General features: G+C 50.2%; 7 protein-coding genes across 7 annotated transcripts; 6 read left to right on the top strand and 1 right to left on the bottom strand.

The window, feature by feature from the left end:
• Positions 1-2,787: 2,787 nt before the first annotated feature.
• Positions 2,788-3,431, top strand: N7471_004226 (uncharacterized protein; the record flags this gene model as incomplete). The annotated part of the gene is made up of 2 exons (XM_057276945.1): positions 2,788-3,021; positions 3,087-3,431. The coding sequence occupies 2 exons, from the start codon at positions 2,788-2,790 to the stop codon at positions 3,429-3,431; spliced, it is 579 nt and encodes a 192-aa protein (XP_057136555.1).
• A 958-nt stretch (positions 3,432-4,389) lies between these two features.
• On the top strand, positions 4,390-4,691 carry N7471_004225 (con-10 family general stress protein; the record flags this gene model as incomplete). Its single annotated transcript, XM_057276944.1, has 2 exons — positions 4,390-4,515; positions 4,572-4,691. The coding sequence occupies 2 exons, from the start codon at positions 4,390-4,392 to the stop codon at positions 4,689-4,691; spliced, it is 246 nt and encodes an 81-aa protein (XP_057136554.1).
• A 1,371-nt stretch (positions 4,692-6,062) lies between these two features.
• On the top strand, positions 6,063-8,891 carry N7471_004224 (uncharacterized protein; the record flags this gene model as incomplete). Its single annotated transcript, XM_057276943.1, has 1 exon — positions 6,063-8,891. The coding sequence occupies one exon, from the start codon at positions 6,063-6,065 to the stop codon at positions 8,889-8,891; it is 2,829 nt and encodes a 942-aa protein (XP_057136553.1).
• A 670-nt stretch (positions 8,892-9,561) lies between these two features.
• Positions 9,562-10,898, bottom strand: N7471_004223 (bifunctional chorismate synthase/riboflavin reductase [NAD(P)H] ARO2; the record flags this gene model as incomplete). Its single annotated transcript, XM_057276942.1, has 3 exons — positions 9,562-10,388; positions 10,450-10,811; positions 10,864-10,898. The coding sequence occupies 3 exons, from the start codon at positions 10,896-10,898 to the stop codon at positions 9,562-9,564; spliced, it is 1,224 nt and encodes a 407-aa protein (XP_057136552.1).
• Positions 10,899-11,132: 234 nt separating this feature from the next.
• N7471_004222 (putative lipoate--protein ligase) lies at positions 11,133-12,470 on the top strand (the record flags this gene model as incomplete). The annotated part of the gene is made up of 1 exon (XM_057276941.1): positions 11,133-12,470. The coding sequence occupies one exon, from the start codon at positions 11,133-11,135 to the stop codon at positions 12,468-12,470; it is 1,338 nt and encodes a 445-aa protein (XP_057136551.1).
• A 525-nt stretch (positions 12,471-12,995) lies between these two features.
• On the top strand, positions 12,996-15,172 carry N7471_004221 (glycoside hydrolase family 154 protein; the record flags this gene model as incomplete). The annotated part of the gene is made up of 3 exons (XM_057276940.1): positions 12,996-13,477; positions 13,563-13,861; positions 13,948-15,172. The coding sequence occupies 3 exons, from the start codon at positions 12,996-12,998 to the stop codon at positions 15,105-15,107; spliced, it is 1,941 nt and encodes a 646-aa protein (XP_057136550.1). The 3' UTR covers positions 15,108-15,172.
• A 630-nt stretch (positions 15,173-15,802) lies between these two features.
• On the top strand, positions 15,803-17,837 carry N7471_004220 (sugar porter family MFS transporter; the record flags this gene model as incomplete). The annotated part of the gene is made up of 8 exons (XM_057276939.1): positions 15,803-15,898; positions 15,963-16,039; positions 16,099-16,323; positions 16,389-16,933; positions 16,992-16,999; positions 17,071-17,501; positions 17,563-17,636; positions 17,698-17,837. The coding sequence occupies 8 exons, from the start codon at positions 15,803-15,805 to the stop codon at positions 17,835-17,837; spliced, it is 1,596 nt and encodes a 531-aa protein (XP_057136549.1).
• Positions 17,838-17,847: the final 10 nt, after the last annotated feature.

Below are 17,847 nucleotides of genomic sequence, written 5' to 3'. Positions count from 1 at the left end.
AGAGACGTTATTTCTCCGCTCAATCCCCACAACCTACGGCGTGGGGGTCACTCGATCGACTGGCGAAAAAGGGGCTAAGCAGACTAGACAAGGATGGTCGCGGGGGTTTAATGAGCATACTTCGTAGTCTTTCTACCCCAGGCCCTGATCGAACTAGTGTACTCCGTACTGGCCTGTTCATTAGGAGGTACACCGATGAAACCCATCATCACTTCAGGACGTAGCCGAGTGGACCCGAGCAGTCGCCCTCGCTGTCGTATGTGAAGTGGGGAGATGGCTGATCAATGGTTATATGCCGCATTCTTAGCAATCATAGTCATCCTATAGTACAGGGGCAGAGCGTGCAAGAATACTAATCATTCCTACAATTGTTGTACAGTTTTCCCCGCGCAGTGGAAGTTCGGCCTGGATATCCGAGACAACACGCTCTGCAGCCATTTCCGGCGCCGATGCAGGCGATTCCAAACCAAGCTAATCCTATTAAAGACCTAGAGGCAGGAGCATCATAGGCAATTGTCTGGGTGGTTGGCTATTCCTTGACCATTTCAATAAACTAATAATCTTATTCTGCATGATATCATGTCTTTATTTCATTCTATTCCACATCCACGTTCAATACATTTGATTTTCTCTAGGACGCATGTACCTACAGTACCTACAGTCCCCGAGCGCCACCTGCACCGCAAAAGCGACCAAAGCACACGAAGATGAGCATGGCCTCTGCTTACCGTGAGGCGCAATACTATTCCCAATTCCATATCCCTCATCCAATTCGGGATCTGCGCTGATACTTATTGAGGTAAATTGCTCGTGTTGATCCTGCTGTGTGACGAAAGGGGTAAGGGTGGGGTTCGCTCTCTGTCTCTGATTGAGTCCCGGGCGTGTGCACGCCCTAGTCCCTTATTACTCTCTATTAACGTCGAGCCGGATTTGCAATTTGGCTGTGCTGAACACCGGAAATTGGACACCGGCGCTATCGCGTATGGTGTTTATGTGCAGGCATGGTGCGATTTGCTTTGATTTAGATTATTGCGCTCAGTTGATATCTACTCTGTAATGTTTTGATTTTGGAGTAAGCATCAAAGGTGTGTTTGGTATTTAATACTCACAAACTGGAATAGCCTTGTTGATACCTTTGAATCCATGATTTCCACATGTGATTGTACACAAGTCCACAAGTGGCGACTCTCTTGTCTTGGACCCCCGTTTATAGCCCATATGAAGGCAAAGTGCACGATCACAAAGTATTGGATAGTTGCCTATCGTTGCCGAACAAGGCTAAACCACCTGTCCACCGATCACACTTACTCGTAGAGATCGACTGGCTGAAGTCGACTAACCTTTCCACTTATGTTTGCTTTTCCCTTCGCCTCTCGTACTCCTGACTCTCAGCACCCCGAAAAGCCGGTGACTGACGATGGTAGCCGCTGAGCTCGGGTCTGTTTGAGCATTCTTCCATGCACGGGTCCCGTTTTGGGTGCCTTCAATAAGCGAGATAGTTACTTGCTTACACTGCCAGCTCCATCGGGACTGTTAAACATAGTCTACGCTTAGAGTGGACTTCCCGTTTATAGTCAGACATATATACACAAATGTAATTCTGTGGTTATGGTGGTGTTCCGTTTTGTAAAGCATAGCTTCGACGGTTGTTTCAGTCGGTTGACTGGTACAAAACGCGATAACAAGAATCAGCTTCGGCATGCAAATTAGATTCTGCTCTGATTTAGGAACTTTTACACTCGCCTTCGCCTTTCAGCTCTCACAAATTATTTGACCTAATGGGTTCGTGATAGGAGAAACTAGAAGGTTTTGTTAAAGGGCAAAAGTCACCTAACGACCTAGAAAGTATTGCTTACACACGTGCACTTGCTCTTATTATGCCCGAAATCGGTCGCCTAGCAGCAGTCATGTCGTCCATAGACGCGCGGTCCTGATTGATGTATGACAATAATAGTCGGTCGCTTATCCGGCCGTGTCGAGTCTTTTTTGGTAGTCTTTTATATGGTGATATTCTCAGATGGTCTTTTAGATGTCTTTTTGGTGGTCTTTTTTGAGGTCTTCTCATATTCTTCTCAGTTAGTCTTCTCAGTTAGTCTTTTTAGATGTCTGTTTTCATAAATATTTTCTCCTCCTTCTCAGTTTGTTAGCTAGACGGCAGAAAAAGGGAAAAAAGCATACTTTGTGTAAGAGACTTTTCTATAACTTCCAAGGTTGCCTTTGTGTCTGAAGCACTAGTTAACAGGCGCTTATTCGTAGCTGGCATTCTGTACTTAGCGGCTACGACAGCCCATTAATGATTCAAACATGACGGATAGATCAGTCCAAAGTAGCTTTGCCGCAGAAATTGATATTGAGTTTTGTGGCCACAAAGTAAGGACACTATGATATCATAAATAGCCAAGATCATATGAGCTCCTAGCATTCTAGAAATGTGACATGATACCCATTACACCCATTAGACGTAAGATCTATCTATCACTTTCGGGAATAGCCTGCTAGCACGATGCCAGCTAACATCATATCTTCCATTACTATACTACATGCATTTACTTCACGTCAGTATGATCTAGCGCGCAGATAGACAAATGAGGACTTGCTGCATTACCTATTATTACAATCACGTATGGTATAAGGAGGCCAGGTTCCAGCCTGCTGATGTTGCTGTCCTGAATCTCCCCTTCGAAGGCCATAATGACTTTCGCTCTTCGTTCTTCTAGAACCCTTCCCTTCAGTCAACTCGTGTCACGCGTTGCTCAGAGACGTGGAATTGCGACTTCACCTATCGCCATGACACCCCGAATCATTGACACCATCAAAAAAGATCACCGGGAGATTGAATCATATTATGGCAAGATAATTACCTCCAAGGACGAGGATGAACAGACCCGCTTCCAGAACCTGTTTACCTGGGAACTAGCTCGACACTCCATTGGAGAAGAGCTTGTTGTTTATCCTCTCTTTGAGAAACTGCTCTCTGATGGCATAGAAATGGCCAAGAAGGACCGTAGCCAACATCTGGAAGTAAGTTCAAACTCTTCTGCTACCCCGGGGCCTATCATGGTGCTGACGTGATGTGATGGGCCTAGGTTAAAAAGCAACTGAAGGCGTTCCAAAACATGACACCATCAGACACGCAATTTATTCCTACTATCAGGCAGCTGATGGAGAACCTTTCTGAGCATGTTAAAGAGGAGGAGAGTGACGATTTGCCTAGACTGGAGGAAGCCTTGTCCCAAGAGGATAGTGAGAGCTGTTCTAAGAGCTTTGGCCGAACGAAGATGTTCGTCCCTTCGCGTTCTCACCCCAGTGCACCAGACAAGCCTCCGTATGAGACAGTTGTGGGGCTTCTAACGGCGCCAATCGATCATCTGGCTGACCTCTTCCGTAAATGGCCTGATACTTCGGGGATGCCTAATCCCTCTACGAAATAAAATTCGCTGGTATGAGCCTTGCAGGCTGTGTGCATTATATTGGAACTGCTTTCCGGACATTGTATACTTAAAATGCTGTTAATTTGTTTTCACTATCGTATACTTTATAAGTTAAGGTTGGTTTATTAGTTACTCTGGGTTGAGGCGGTGATCCACGGATTTGGTAGATGACATACAATCCACAATTACGGCGACGTGACGAAAATCGACGTAAACACAAATATTGGGCTTCCAAGGTTTGGGTATGGGCAATCACACATGTTTTACCCTAGTACCTCTTGCCTTCCTTCCATTGACTTCTGTGGGCCTGAGTCGATCTAGAAGTCAGGTTCAATTGGTATTGTGACTGGAAAGGCGCGAGACACCCTGGCGGACTCGTGCAAGCGATGAATCGCCTAGATCGAATCTTCTCTGTAGTGCTTCTGCCGAGCGTATCAATGACATTTATCATTCATTTCAATGTTGCCCATTATTTTCTTAGCTTATAGTGTCCTTAAACACCCAGAAAACCTACATCCTAAGCCCACCTACATTTATCCATATTACCAGCAGAATACAAACAGCTTCACTGGCCATGTTGTCAATCCTAACTTCTCTCAAAGTTGGCCTTGCCACTGTCTACGTTCGACGTCATATTCTCCATATTCATCTGCCATGCTGGTTTTGGCGACCTAGACATACCAGATCCGTAGAACTTGGCACCGACATTCCCTTCTTATGGTGTTGGTAATGTTCCTTGAAACTCCCCCGGATGGATCGTTGTGAGGCCATGGGAAAGGTTTCAGTGTGAGGCAAATATAGTAAACCGGGGTTGAATAGACGTCAAGGTGACATCGCCTCTGTCAAAGAACGCCTCAAGCATAATTAATATAAATATGTAGTGAATTTGACCTAGAATTGTATATTCCAATACTTCAAACTATTTACAATCACATAATACTACTCTGTACATATCACAATGGTCGACAACCCCAACCCCGGTAATTTCCACAACCGACCTCACGAAGAGGTCGAGAATATTGCTCGAAAGGGTGGACAGTCTAGCCACCACAGCGGATTCGCTTCTATGGATGCCAACAAGCAGGTTAGTACAAGTAGTTTCTATCTATTCTGATATAGCAAACTCATAACTCTCTAAAGAGGGACATTGCCTCGAAGGGCGGTCACGCTTCACGTGGAAAATTCGAGCCAGGAAGTCCGAGAGCCAGAGAAGCAGGCCGGAAAGGAGGTCGATCCGCCCACCATCAGCCCGATGAATAGGGTGATCACTTTATCATCGCGTGGCATGGGGTTCGCAGCTGGCAAGTTTAGGCCCAGCTACCCTTTAGTTGTGCGGTAAAAAAAAATCAAATGAACTTCAAACTTCCAAACGTTAGGATTATGAGAAAGGCATCCATGTCTCTCCCCTGGAGTTATACATTCGTTTACAACCTCCGCCTCAATGGGGAAATTGGAGCTTCTTACCTAAATTTTTACATCGTCCTAGTCTCTATATCCAAGAAGTATACCCCATCTAGAACGTCTCCCTTAAGCGAAGCTATTTTTACAAGAGTCTTCTAGCCCCTTTTCAGTTTCCAAACATTTTCTCTAATGATTTGGTACAGCATATCTCAGAATAGGCAAGCACCTAGCGTGCCCAACTTGGCAATATCGGAAGCAACGTTCAAAGTTGCGGTTGGCCGTAACCGTTACGATCGTCAGCAAATATTCCAATGAAGGAAAAGCCTCTCTAAAAGTCAGCCCCATTTTTAGGTTCTAGAGGCGACTAAAGCAGTTTAGATGTTTCGGGAACAATGCATGTCTTGTGCAGATCGCATGATGTTCTGTGATCGTATTGAACAAGGGCAGTGAGAAATCCCGGTGTTTGGCCGGATAGATTCATGGAGCATTTATGTGCAAGAAGTAATTATAAACTGTTTACTTCAAAGGCTGAGTAAATTGAGAACAAGCACTTTTAAGGTAGTAGTTGTCAAGATTGAATTTATGTTTATGCTCTGAAACATATCTGATATCCGCTCTATTGCAGGCCCACTTGGGGAATCTTGATAACGTCAGGAAAAGGATTCCAAGATTAAGGTAATCGAGTTAATCAAGTTAATTAAGGAAATTAAGGAAATCAAGGAAATCAAGTTTAATGTTACTGCCTGATGTACCATGGCTTGATATGTACTATGCGTTGCATAGGGAATGTTAATTAATGTACCCTAAAAAGTTCATAAAAACACGCAATCACCCGTCGTTGCCGGGCAACGAGGTTGATCCAACGTGGATCTGGCTCTCGGCAATACATTAAGTTCCCTCTTTCTTTGTTTAGTGCGAGCAAATAAAGTCGGATTAATGATGGTGATTCTTGGTACTCTTAATGATTGGTCTGGTAATATAGAGAGAGGAGGCGAGGCCCAGGTCTGATCATAAATTTGTTTACTGAACTACAATGCTACCCCTTCAATATCTCTTTGCCTCTCTACCTTTACATTACTGTTTTGACGTTGATGTTAACACCTGTCAAATTTAATATCTACATATCTACATTGCACTGTCCCAAAATAGAGTCTCTTCTTCGCGTGGCATGCCATGCTCGCCGATCCTGGCATGTATCCCTGCTTCTGATTGTCTCAGATCGCAAACAGCATGAAGCATCAAAAGGCAAAGGCACTCTTGCTTGCGCTTCTTGCGCTAGTTGGCCCCTCTACTGCAATTCCATACACCCCGTCCTCCATCTTCCTTTCCCCACAACACAATGACTCCATCGCATACATCCTCCGACCTAGCTCCACCGGTGAAACCGAGTTCGTCTCTCTCAACCTGTCCAGCAGTATCGATGCCGATAAACTATCATATCAAACCCTGCTAAAGAGCACGCCGTTCAACAGTTCTGATCAGAACTCAAGTTTCGTCTCCGCCATCAATGACCAAGGGCTGATCACAGTCTACTCGGGCAACTGCCACAGCGCATTCGATAATCCGGTACTATGGCAGTTCCACCCAAACAGCAAAAGCTCAGTCGGCAATGGGACTTGGGATAGACTGCCAGTCACCACAAGCGACGTAAACACCGCACCGAACTACCTGGCGGCGGGGTTCACGTATTCGTCATCCCGCCACGAAAGTGAGAGCTCCATGTACGCTTTTGGTGGGATGTGTCCATTCGCGAACAGCACGGACGAAACATGGGTCTCGGCAGCCAACTACTCCCAGTCAACGGTCGTCTTAGGGCCGAATCCTTACTACAATACCAAGTTCACCGCTGCCACTACTGGCAAGCGCGCACCGCCTGTCGCTGAAGCTGGAATGGCCGTCGTGCCACTACAGCCTACCTATGCTGCCGGTTTTACGGGGAAACAACAGGACTTTTTGTTTATTGGTGGTCATACTAGGCAGGCGTTCCTTAACATGTCGCAACTTGCCATTTTCTCGCTGCCGCAGCAGAGCTGGAGCTTTGTTTCTGCAATCTCGAATTCGACGCCAAAGACTGAGCTGACTGTTCGGGATACGGTTTCTATTGAGCCGCGCTCCGGTCACACCGCGGTTCTCTCGGAAGATGGCAATAAAGTCTTTGTATTTGGAGGCTGGGTGGGCGATATGACTGTCCCTGCTGAGCCGCAGTTTGCAGTTTTGGATCTTGCGGAAGGGTTTGGCGGAGCCACCGAATGGATTTGGACAGCACCCTCTTCCGAACGATTAGGAATCGCCGAGGGTGCTGGCATCTTTGGACATGGAGCGGCAATGCTCCCTGGGGGCGTGATGATGATTTCTGGGGGCTACAATATCCCGAAACCATCATCGAAACGGGCCTCGGCGACTGCACAATCCAACTCGCAGGTCTATCTCTACAATGTGACTTCGAGCAGTTGGGTCACTTCCTACAGAAATCCTGCAGCCAGTTTCTCGAATTCTTCCCCCCGTTCTGGTAAGCTTTCATCATCCCAAAAAGCCGGCTTGGGGGTTGGACTAGGCATTGGATGCCCCGCTGCCATGGCCATCGTTTTGTGTGGGTGGAACTACCATCGAAAGCGCCGCGTAAAGAGCAAGCGAGATTCACAGCTACGGGACCTTGCTTTGGGGGCAGAACGAGCTCACTTTTGGGCTCGAGATTGTCCGACTCAAGCAAGCAGTATCCGGAGTTCTAGAATGAGCGGAAAAAGGGATTCCTCCATCTATCCTTGGTCCGAAAATAGCAGCCAGGCAACACGACCCAACTGGAAGGACCAGGGCGAAGGCACGGCGGAGAGGACTGGGCTGTTGATGGACCCTCCCAGTCCAGCCAAGAATAGCCGACCCCTTGTGATACCTCCAGTGAGCAGTAGGCCATTCTCATATCGAAACAGTGAATACCGGCGCAGTGATGCTACTGGTGATATCCACCCTATTGATGAACGCGAGGAAGACGAAGCAGTCTTCCGCGAACATCTCATGGCAACCATCCCAGCTGGAACAGGACCCACGGTTAAGACGACGGAGCCCGAAGATCCCTTCTCGGATACTCCCTACGCAACTCCTCGCAGCACCATCTTCGGCGTTGGGCTAGGTCCTTTCTACAGCCGGCGAAAGGATATTGGATCTGTGGATGCCGAATCCCCGACAAAAACCGAACGAACAACCACCAATCTATCAGACAACTCAGCCTTCTCCTTTGCGCCCTCCCAGCCTGTAGGCAAGGTCAACCAAGCACGAGGCATTCTCGTCGATCGACCTCTGAGCTGGGGCAGTGGGCGCCAGTCACTGGAATATCTCGCCGCAGCCTCAACACACAGCGACCCAGACGGCGTAGCACCCTCAGAGAAATCAGCCTCAGCGGATTCCTACTCTACAGCCCAGACAAACATGTCGCACCGCCAGTCAGAGAACGAGTCCCTCCTCTTCGACGCCCTTGACCCGACCACACCCTCATCACCCTCAAAACTGCCCCGGGAATCCAAACCCAAAGCCTCCGACTGGGTAATGAACACCATGCGCCGAGCCCTAACTATGACCCGCCGCAGCCCCGACAGCCAGCTATACTCCAGTGCTAGTACCACTAGCACAGCGCACCGCGCCTCCGGCATTGACCGCCGCAGCACGCTGCTCGGATCCGGTCAACAATCCACAGGCTCGACACCCAGCACGCCGCGCCGAGCAGTCAGCGCTTCGGCAGAGTTATTCCGCCGCAAGCAGGGCGCCAAAGACTGGAACGCGCGCAAGCGAGTCTCAGACGATGTGTTTAACACCGCCCGGTCTACACGCGATGACCTTTTCATTGGCGCACCGGGATACCTGGGTAACGAAGCTGGCTTCGGCGATGACGAGGAAGATGTCTATGATTGGGACCTGGAGGGTGCTGCCGAGGGCCGACGAGTCCAGACGACTTTTACTGTTCCTCGAGAGAAACTCCGTGTCGTTAATGCTACCGCTGGCGATATTGATAATATGTCTGAGCGCTCTGTTAGTTGGGGTACTGGTAACCGGAGGGTTAGTACCTAGATCTGAGATCTAGGGTTTTTTTTCTCTTCTGCTGATTGTCTTGTTCTTTTTTTTTTGATTTTATCTTCTCACTTGTTCTTTTGCACCTGCCTTTTTTTTTTCTCGCTGGGTGAGCCTAGTCTGTTGTGTCTGCGTCTATGAGAGACACTTGGATGTGTGTGGTGTTGCATTGCATTGCGTCGTTTGTACACAACTTCGGCGGGCGAGTTTTCGTTTGCCGTTTTCTCGATTGGAGTCTTTACTTTTTGTCACACCTTCTTTGTGGGTGGTTGCTGTTTTCTGTCGTTTTGATATCCACAGCGATGTTTTGATGCCGTTCTGAGATGAGATGATTGTCCTGATGAATCGATGTTTTCCCTTTTTTTCATGCTTCTTCGCTGCGAAGCAAGCGCTTGTTGGGTTAGGTAGCGAATCCAAAATTGATGTCTTGCTTTGAGGCTTATTGGATCTTTGAAAGTGTAACCACAGTACTCACACAGTTTCCTCGCTGGGAATTTCGTAGAAGACGAGGATGTAGGTTCACCCGAAATTGGTAAATTCTGAATACGGCATCTATATAACACTTTTGTAGCTCCATGATAGATCAAAGAAATATATAGACACAGACATGACCCTTCTTAATGACGCTTGCGTATAATATTTTAATATAACCTGTCAGATTCCCATCCGTTTACGACGAAGGAGCACCGTTGGGCGCGGTAGTAGGATGGGTAGGAATAGTCTGAGGCTTCCGGGGAAGCAAGTTCTTGGCGCCCTCGCGGGCATACTGAGCCATGAGTGCATCCATGATAACCAGCGACGACATAGCCTCAACGATAGGGACAGCACGGGGGGTAACACAAGGATCATGACGACCCTTGGCCTCTAGGACACCCTCCTCACCATCGTAAGTAGTAGTGGTCTGCGCCTGGCCGATAGTAGCAGCGGGCTTGAACGCGACGCGGAAGTAGATGGACGCGCCGTTGGAGATACCACCCTGGATACCGCCAGAGTTGTTAGTCTTGGTAGTGAGGCGGGGGCTGTCTGCGGCCTGGTCGACGATGAAGGGGTCGTTGTGAATTGAGCCGGGGACCTCGCAGCCGCCGAAACCGGAGCCGATCTCGAAACCCTTGGTTGCGGGGATACTGAGCATCGCGTGGCCGAGCTTGGCCTCAAGCTTATCGAAGCAGGGCTCGCCCAGTCCGACTGGCACGTTGCGGATCACGCATGTTACGGTTCCACCGATGCTGTCGTGGTTGTCGCGGAACTTCTCGATGACTTTGGTCATGCGCTCAGCCGCGGCGGTTTCCGGGCATCGGATGGGCGCGAACGAGTCGACGGTTTGGCGGTCGATCGTCTCGATCAGCTTAAGGAACTCCGGGTTCGTGGAGGGGGAGGGGTGTTCGGGGGTTGGGGGGAAGAGGTGCTCATTGCCGACGGAGGAGACGAAGGCGACGATTTCGATGTTATGCGCCTGGCTGAGGAACTTCTCGGCGATGGCGCCGGCGGCGACACGGCCTGTTGGGATTTGGTTAGCGAGAGTAATCGTTTATGATGTTGATGGTTACACATAACGTACCAATTGTCTCACGGGCGCTGCTGCGACCACCGCCGCTGCTGGCCTTGACGCCGTACTTCTGAAGATAGGTCAAGTCGGCGTGGCTAGGGCGGGGGTACAGGTCCATTGTGCTGCCACCGTAGTCCTTGGGACGCTGGTCCTCATTGCGGACGACCATGGCAATTGGTGTGCCCAGAGTGATGCCGAACTCTGTGCCTGACTGGATCTCGACTCGGTCCTTCTCGTCCCGCGGGGTAGTGAGGGCGCTTTGGCCGGGACGGCGCCGGGTCATTTGGGGCTGAATGTCGGACTCGGTGATTTCTAGGCCCGGAGGACATCCGTCGACGATGCAGCCGACGGAGCGACAGTGAGACTCGCCATAACTGAATTGTGGGTGTTAGCAGCGATGTCTGTGACGAGGGGTGGGCAACTTACGTGGTGACACGGAAATATTGACCCCACGTCGACATGATGGGCGTTCAAAGATGGTCGCAAAGTATTGAAGGAAGATTATAATTTGAAAAACCCCGAAATCAATAAAAACAGTGGAATGAAGAGAGAACAAGGGTGATGACTGACCGCAAGTAGAAAAAAGTAAATTGGAAATCGACTCATCGCTGAGATTCCTATCTGGGACTAGCGCAACCGACTATCGGCCCATAACTTTCGTGATGCGATCAATAACTTCGTCCACCCTTGCTCCAATGCTCGCCCTTCGAGGATGTTCCTCGTCTTCGGCACTTTGGACTAACCCACTGAAGCATGGCTGGATCCGCCATAATTCATCATATCCCGCTCACCAATTCGCCGAGCTCGCCAGCCGTCCCTCCTCTTTACACCAGATCTACCAATCGCTATCAACAGATCCCTATGTGAACCTTTCGATCGAGCACTTCCTACTAGAAAATGCCCCAGCAGAGTCTAGCATTCTGTTTCTTTATGCCAATCGACCATGTGTAGTCATTGGTCGCAACCAGAACCCATGGCTTGAGACAGATCTCCGCGCACTTCATAATGACCGCAGGAACGGCACGACTGGAGAAGACGAAGCTGCCGTATTCGTGCGTCGGCGGTCAGGTGGCGGAGCTGTCTTTCACGATGAAGGAAACTTGAATTACAGTGTTATATGCCCGCGTACCTCGTTTACGCGCGACAAGCATGCCGAGATGGTGGTGCGCGCACTTCATCAGGTCGGGGCTACCAATACTAGTGTCAATGACCGGCATGATATTGTCATGGCCCGAGCAGAGGAAATGCAAAATGATCCCAACGAGCCTCTGACACGCAAGGTCTCTGGCTCTGCGTTTAAGCTCACTCGACACCGGGCCCTCCATCACGGCACTTGCTTGCTCGATTCCCCGAATATTCATGATCTTGGCCGGTACCTGCGATCATCCGCCCGCCAGTATATCCTGGCCAAGGGTGTTGAAAGCGTTCGTTCCCCGGTCGGAAATGTCTCGGCCGCGTTGGCCGACTCGTTCTTTTCCATGCAGGGCGTGGTTGAGAGTGTGATCGAGCAGTTTGCTCGGCTCTACGAGGTACATCCTGATGCTGTTCTCAGGGCCCAGCGTGCTCATGCCAATGAGCCTGAAGTCTTTGCTGGAGATTCTTGGGTAGCTGGTACAGTGGGAGAAGTGCAAGGCGAGCAGGTACCTGCCATTGGGAAAGGAATTGCCGAATTGCGCTCATTGGAGTGGAAGTATACCCAAACACCGCGGTTCACTTTCTCAACGTACCCCATCGAGGAAGACCCCCGTGAACGGCCGCCATTGCCCTCCTCGCTCCCCTCAAGTACTCGTGCATTCCTCCGTCTGCAGCATGGCGCTATCGTCGAAAGCCACATCTCTGTCTCACCTGACGAGTCCACCGCATCTGACCAAGCCAGTCGCGTCCATTCAGCACTAAACGGACAGAAGCTGCATGAGATTACCTTCGCCCGGTGGACCGAGATCCTAAAGCAGGGTCTTGGTGAGACCGAGGGAGTTGATGATGCTCTTGTGAAAGAGCTGGGCCGATTCTTGGGAGGCCTTTTGGGTGGTTAGTTGTCCAATTGCATCGGTGCCATGCAATTTGTGACGTGTATAGATATTGAATACCCTTGGGCTCTATGTACAAACAATAATACCATGATATCCTTTATGAACAAGAGCCACATTATTGGTTGTTTTGCCTCTCTCCCTCATTGGTGGAAGATAATTTCTCCACTTATCAGATACAGCCTATGTATTTCGAACAGACTAGCCTCCTGTCACTGATGATCTCCCCACGTTACGTCGACCGGCTAAATCCAAACCCCACGCCAGCCCCAGGATTCCCTCAGAAACTACGCACAGCCCTTCCAACTGGCTGAATCGGGATTCTCAGCGAATTTTGATTCGCACCAAAATGGCCCCAGATATTACTATACGTCGGCATAGTCACGCGAACCCCGATATCAAGTGCCTATTAAGCAACTAATAATCGGCGATTAACCCGATGTCAATCTTTATAAAACCTACAACCACCCTATCAAACAAACAAAAGCTACAGCGCAAACTCCTTATAGCCTCTAGGCATACAGACTTACGATGTCTATCCACGCTAACGGCCGAACCCCCTCACAGGCCTTCAGCAAATCCCCCTTCCGCACCAGATCCGATCTACAAGAAGCATGCCGCGCCATTCTCGACCCGCTAGTACCCCTCTTTACAGCAGGCGGCACACGCGTCAAAGTAGGCACATCGACGACACGATTTGATGAAGGCGGCGCCCAGATCGAGGGATACGCCCGCCCGCTATGGGGTCTAGCCTCACTGCTGGGTGGCGGATATGAATACGCCGAGGCCGAGCGCTGGCGCCAGGGAATCATCAACGGGACTGATCCCGAGCACCCGGAGTTCTGGGGCCATATCGAGGACATGGATCAGCGCATGGTGGAAATGTGTCCAATTGGGTTTGCGCTTGCTGTTGCGCCTCATGTCTTTTGGGATCCATTGACGGAGAAGCAGAAGGCCAATGTTGGTAGTTGGTTGGCGAGCATTAATGCGCGCGAGATGCCGAATACGAATTGGTATGTTATGGCTTGATCTGCTCAGGATGGTCTTTTGTGGGCGTGGATTGAATGAGTTGGCTAATTATGGTCGGGATGATTTTAGGCTGTGGTTCCGCGTCTTTGCAAACTTGGGCCTCAGAAAGAATGGCGCTGAGTACTCTTTGTCTCGTATCGAGGCTGATATGGACCATTTGGATACCTTCCATGTTGGCGGGGGATGGAGCAATGATGGGCCTAAGAGTCATCATCAGATGGATTACTACTCAGGCTCGTTCGCCATTCAGTTCTTGCAGCTTCTTTATTCGAAGCTGGCCGGTGACTTTGATCCTGACCGTGCTGAGCGCTATCGCCAACGGGCACGGGAGTTTGCTAAAGATTTTGTACACTACTTCGATCCTAACGGTATGTCTCGGGCGGGCCTTTCTGATATGACCCTCTCTCTTCTTTTAGGGTGTGAGTTGGTCCTGACTAGAACTACTACCATATAGGCAGTGCCATCCCATTCGGACGCTCTATGACCTACCGATTTGCCATGGTTGGATTCTGGGGTGCATTAGGCTTCGCAGATGTCGAACTACCGGAGCCACTGACATGGGGCGTGGTGAGGGGAATTATGCTTCGCCATTTCCGATGGTGGTCTACGCAGCATGACATGTTCAACAACGATGGCACCTTGAGTCTCGGCTACTCGTACGCTAACATGTACCTAACGGAGAATTACAATTCCCCCGGGTCACCGTACTGGTGCTGTCTCTCGTTCACCCCGCTGGCACTACCGGAGACACATCCATTCTGGTCCGCGCAAGAGGAGCCTTACCCAAGTTCCTCTTTGCCCGAAGTGCTGGCGCTCAAATACCCCAAACATATTGCCATCCGTCGTGGTGGACACTCGTTCCTGCTGTCATCAGGCCAAGCATGCCACTACCCCCTGAAAGCGACACAGGCCAAGTATGGCAAGTTCGCATACAGTTCTGCTTTTGGATACTCGGTTCCGACGGGTGGCTACCAGCTGGAGCAACACGCCCCAGACAGCATGCTTGCGTTGTCAGACGACGGCGGCGATATCTGGCAGACTAGACGGCTGGCCCTCGATGCGCGTTTCGAGAAACCAGAGCCCAATGGCCAGCCTATTCTTGTGTCTGGTTGGAAACCGTGGCCAGATGTTGATATTGAGACGATTCTCATTCCGCCGACAGAAGAAACTGAGAACTGGCATCTGCGCGCTCACCATGTGCGCACCGGTCGCGCGTTGCAGACCTCCGAAGGTGCCTTTGCTATTTACGGATGTCGCACCGATAATGGTCGTACCTTAGGACCTATGACTGGGGATGATTCTGAGGGGACGATGCATGACAGCCGGAGCGGACTTGTGGTTTCATCGGCTGGGGCTGTTGGCATCGCCGAGCTCCATTCGGCTATTGGGCGGGCTGGTCGGATCGTCTTGGCTGATCCGAACTCTAATATCATTCACGGACGCACGCTTTTGCCGTCGCTTTCGGTGGACTTGGCAGCTGGTCAGGATTGTTGGTTCGTCTCGGCCGTTTATGCTCTGCCAGACCATCAACGGGATTGGAAGGCGGCTTGGGAGAAGAAGCCAGTTATTCCAGAGTGGCTACAGAAGAGGATAGAGAGTACAGATCAGAGTTGATTTCTGGCAGACATTGCAATTTGATATTGTGCAATACAATGAGTCTGGTTTACAGGCAATTAATCACGGAATGCTAATCCTATTCTGTAAACTTTTGCTGCATTGGGATTAGCCCTAGATTTTGAGTTTCCCCGCAGTCCGGGGTAAAATCAACAGCCGACAACTCCAAGCCTTCCAAAATTCTCCTCTCCCTTTGTCGGCTAAAGCTACTTATTCTCCTATAATTTGCCAGGCTCAAATGATCATCGGGAAATCAGCGCATACTACCCTGGAACTTTACCCCCACACGCCTCCCGCGTATCTGAGAGCTGCACGTGAATCAGCTAAACATCTTGGACCAACCCCCAAACACCCTAGCCATGTGAGCAGTAGTAGCTCCCTGCAGCCCGTGTCACCCTTGCTTCGGATTCGTGGATATTTTCATCCATGCCCGCTCGCCTTGTTTCGTGTCCCTACTTTTGTCCCATAGGCCGCTCGGTGGCAAGCCAAGACAACTGGGCTTAGAATTACACCTCCCATAGGCTTGTGGTCTTAGTATCTTTCCATCTTTTATACGTATATCAATAGCCGTCGGCATCTCGAGTTTAGCTTCGTCGTGAGGTGGTCTCAGAGAATTACTATTAAGCTAGCCATTCCCCTCCTCGACTGGAGTCATTGCGATTATCTTGACTTGACTCCTTTTGCTACTATCCAAGATGTCGTGGCTTCTAAAGAAAATTGTGCATAATGAGGCGATGAAAGAGGATCCTAAGGAGATCTATGGGTGGAGGGTCTTCATGCTTGCCTGTTCGGTCAGTCTCTCCTTAGCGATGGCAATGACAATAACGCTAGAAATACAGAGCTAATGCTTCCCAGGCCTGTTTTGGAGGAATGCTCTTTGGCATGGACTCCGGTATTATTGGCGGTGTTTTGACCATGCCAGGATTTAAGAAGTGCGGTTCTCTTTCTGCCCTCTGGCGTCTAGCCATTCTGACCAGTGTCATTGATGCAGGACATACGGCCTGGAGAACATCTCCAAAGTCGCGGCAGCAAATCTATCGGCAAATATTGTCTCCACCCTCCAAGCAGGATGCTTCTTTGGAGCTCTGGTTGCCTCCCCGATAGCCGAGAAATGGGGTAGACGAATGGCCCTAATCGGCGCAGCGGTGGTGGCTGTGTTCGGAATTGTCATGCAAACTGCAGCCAGCGGCCACATCGAAGTCATGTACATCGGACGGTAAGACAGATATTCTCGCCTCTAGTCCTCCACCCACCATTCCAAGCTAACACCCACACCTCCAGACTAATCACTGGCCTCGGAGTTGGTGCCGCATCCATGATCAACCCACTCTACGTCGCCGAGAACGCGCCGCGCGCAATCCGCGGCGGCCTAACAGGTCTATATCAGCTATTCATTACGATGGGCATCATGCTCGCATTCTGGATCAACTACGGCTCGCTGCTCAACATCGAGGGCCCTACAATGTACCTCGTTCCACTGGCAATGCAAGGTCTCCCCGCAGTGCTCCTGTTCTTCGGCATGTTGCTGTGCAATGAGTCCCCCCGCTGGCTGGCCAAACAAGACCGGTGGGAAGAAGCCCGCGCGACTCTCTCCCAAGTGCGCAATCTGCCCTCTGACCACCCATACGTGGAGGAGGAATTCGCGGCCATTGCCACCCAGTTGGAACAGGAGCGCGCACTTGTCGCTGGGTCCGGCTTTTGGGACTTGATGAAAGAGATGTGGCTCATTCCGGGTAATCGCAAGCGCGCGATCATCTCTATCGTCTTGATGATTTGCCAGCAGATGACTGGAACTAATGCGATTAACTACTATGCGCCCCAAATCTGTATGTTGCTCCCATTCCCAATAAACCGTTGAGGAATCGTCCAGCTAACAAGTCGCAGTCCAAAACGTGAGCACGCACTTCTATCTTCAAGCTCCTAAAGCGAAAACACAATGATGCTAACTGCACCCCATATCCAGCTCGGCGTAACGGGCAACGCAACTAACCTCTTCGCAACGGGCGTCTATGGCATCGTAAAGATGGTCAGCTGTGGCGTGTTCCTGATCTTCGTAGCAGACTCGCTAGGCCGACGCCGCTCCCTCCTATGGACCTCGATCGCGCAGGGCTTGGCAATGATGTACATCGGACTGTACGTGCGCATTGCGCCGCCAGTTCAGGGCGCACCCGTCATCCCAGCCGGGTATTTTGCGCTGGTGTGCATTTTCCTGTTCGCGGCATTCTTCCAATTCGGATGGGGGCCCGTCTGCTGGATTTACGTCTCCGAGATCCCGACTGCCAGGCTGCGCTCACTTAATGTTTCTTTTGGAGCTGCTACGCAGTGGCTATTTAACTTTGTTGTTGCCAGGGCCGTGCCGAATATGTTGGCTACTGTTGGTGAAAATGGTTATGGGTGAGTTTGGCTGGTGGACTGGTGCTTTGGATTGTGGGTTTGCTGACCTTGGGGTGTGCAGAACGTATCTTATCTTCTCGTGCTTCTGTTTCTCGATGTGTGTCTTTGTATGGTTCTTTATTCCGGAGACGAAGGGTGAGTCGAGTCCTCTGATAGTATATGATGGTGTCTTTTGCTGACTATGGTGTGCCTATAGGTTTGTCTCTCGAGAAGATGGATGAGCTCTTTGGTGTTACGCAGCTGCTTGAACATAAGAATGCCGACGCAGAGCGAGCCTCTATTGGAAATGGAGTGGACAAGTCGTCACAGGTGCATGTTGAGAGGGTGAATGAGTAAGTTTTACTAG

Source organism: Penicillium samsonianum (assembly GCF_028829775.1).
Source record: "Penicillium samsonianum strain IBT 33392 chromosome Unknown utg000003l_segment0_segment0, whole genome shotgun sequence".
Taxonomy (NCBI): Eukaryota; Fungi; Ascomycota; class Eurotiomycetes; order Eurotiales; family Aspergillaceae; genus Penicillium; species Penicillium samsonianum.
The sequence above is the reverse complement of the archived record's forward strand: the minus strand, read 5'-3'. Positions and strand labels throughout refer to the sequence as shown.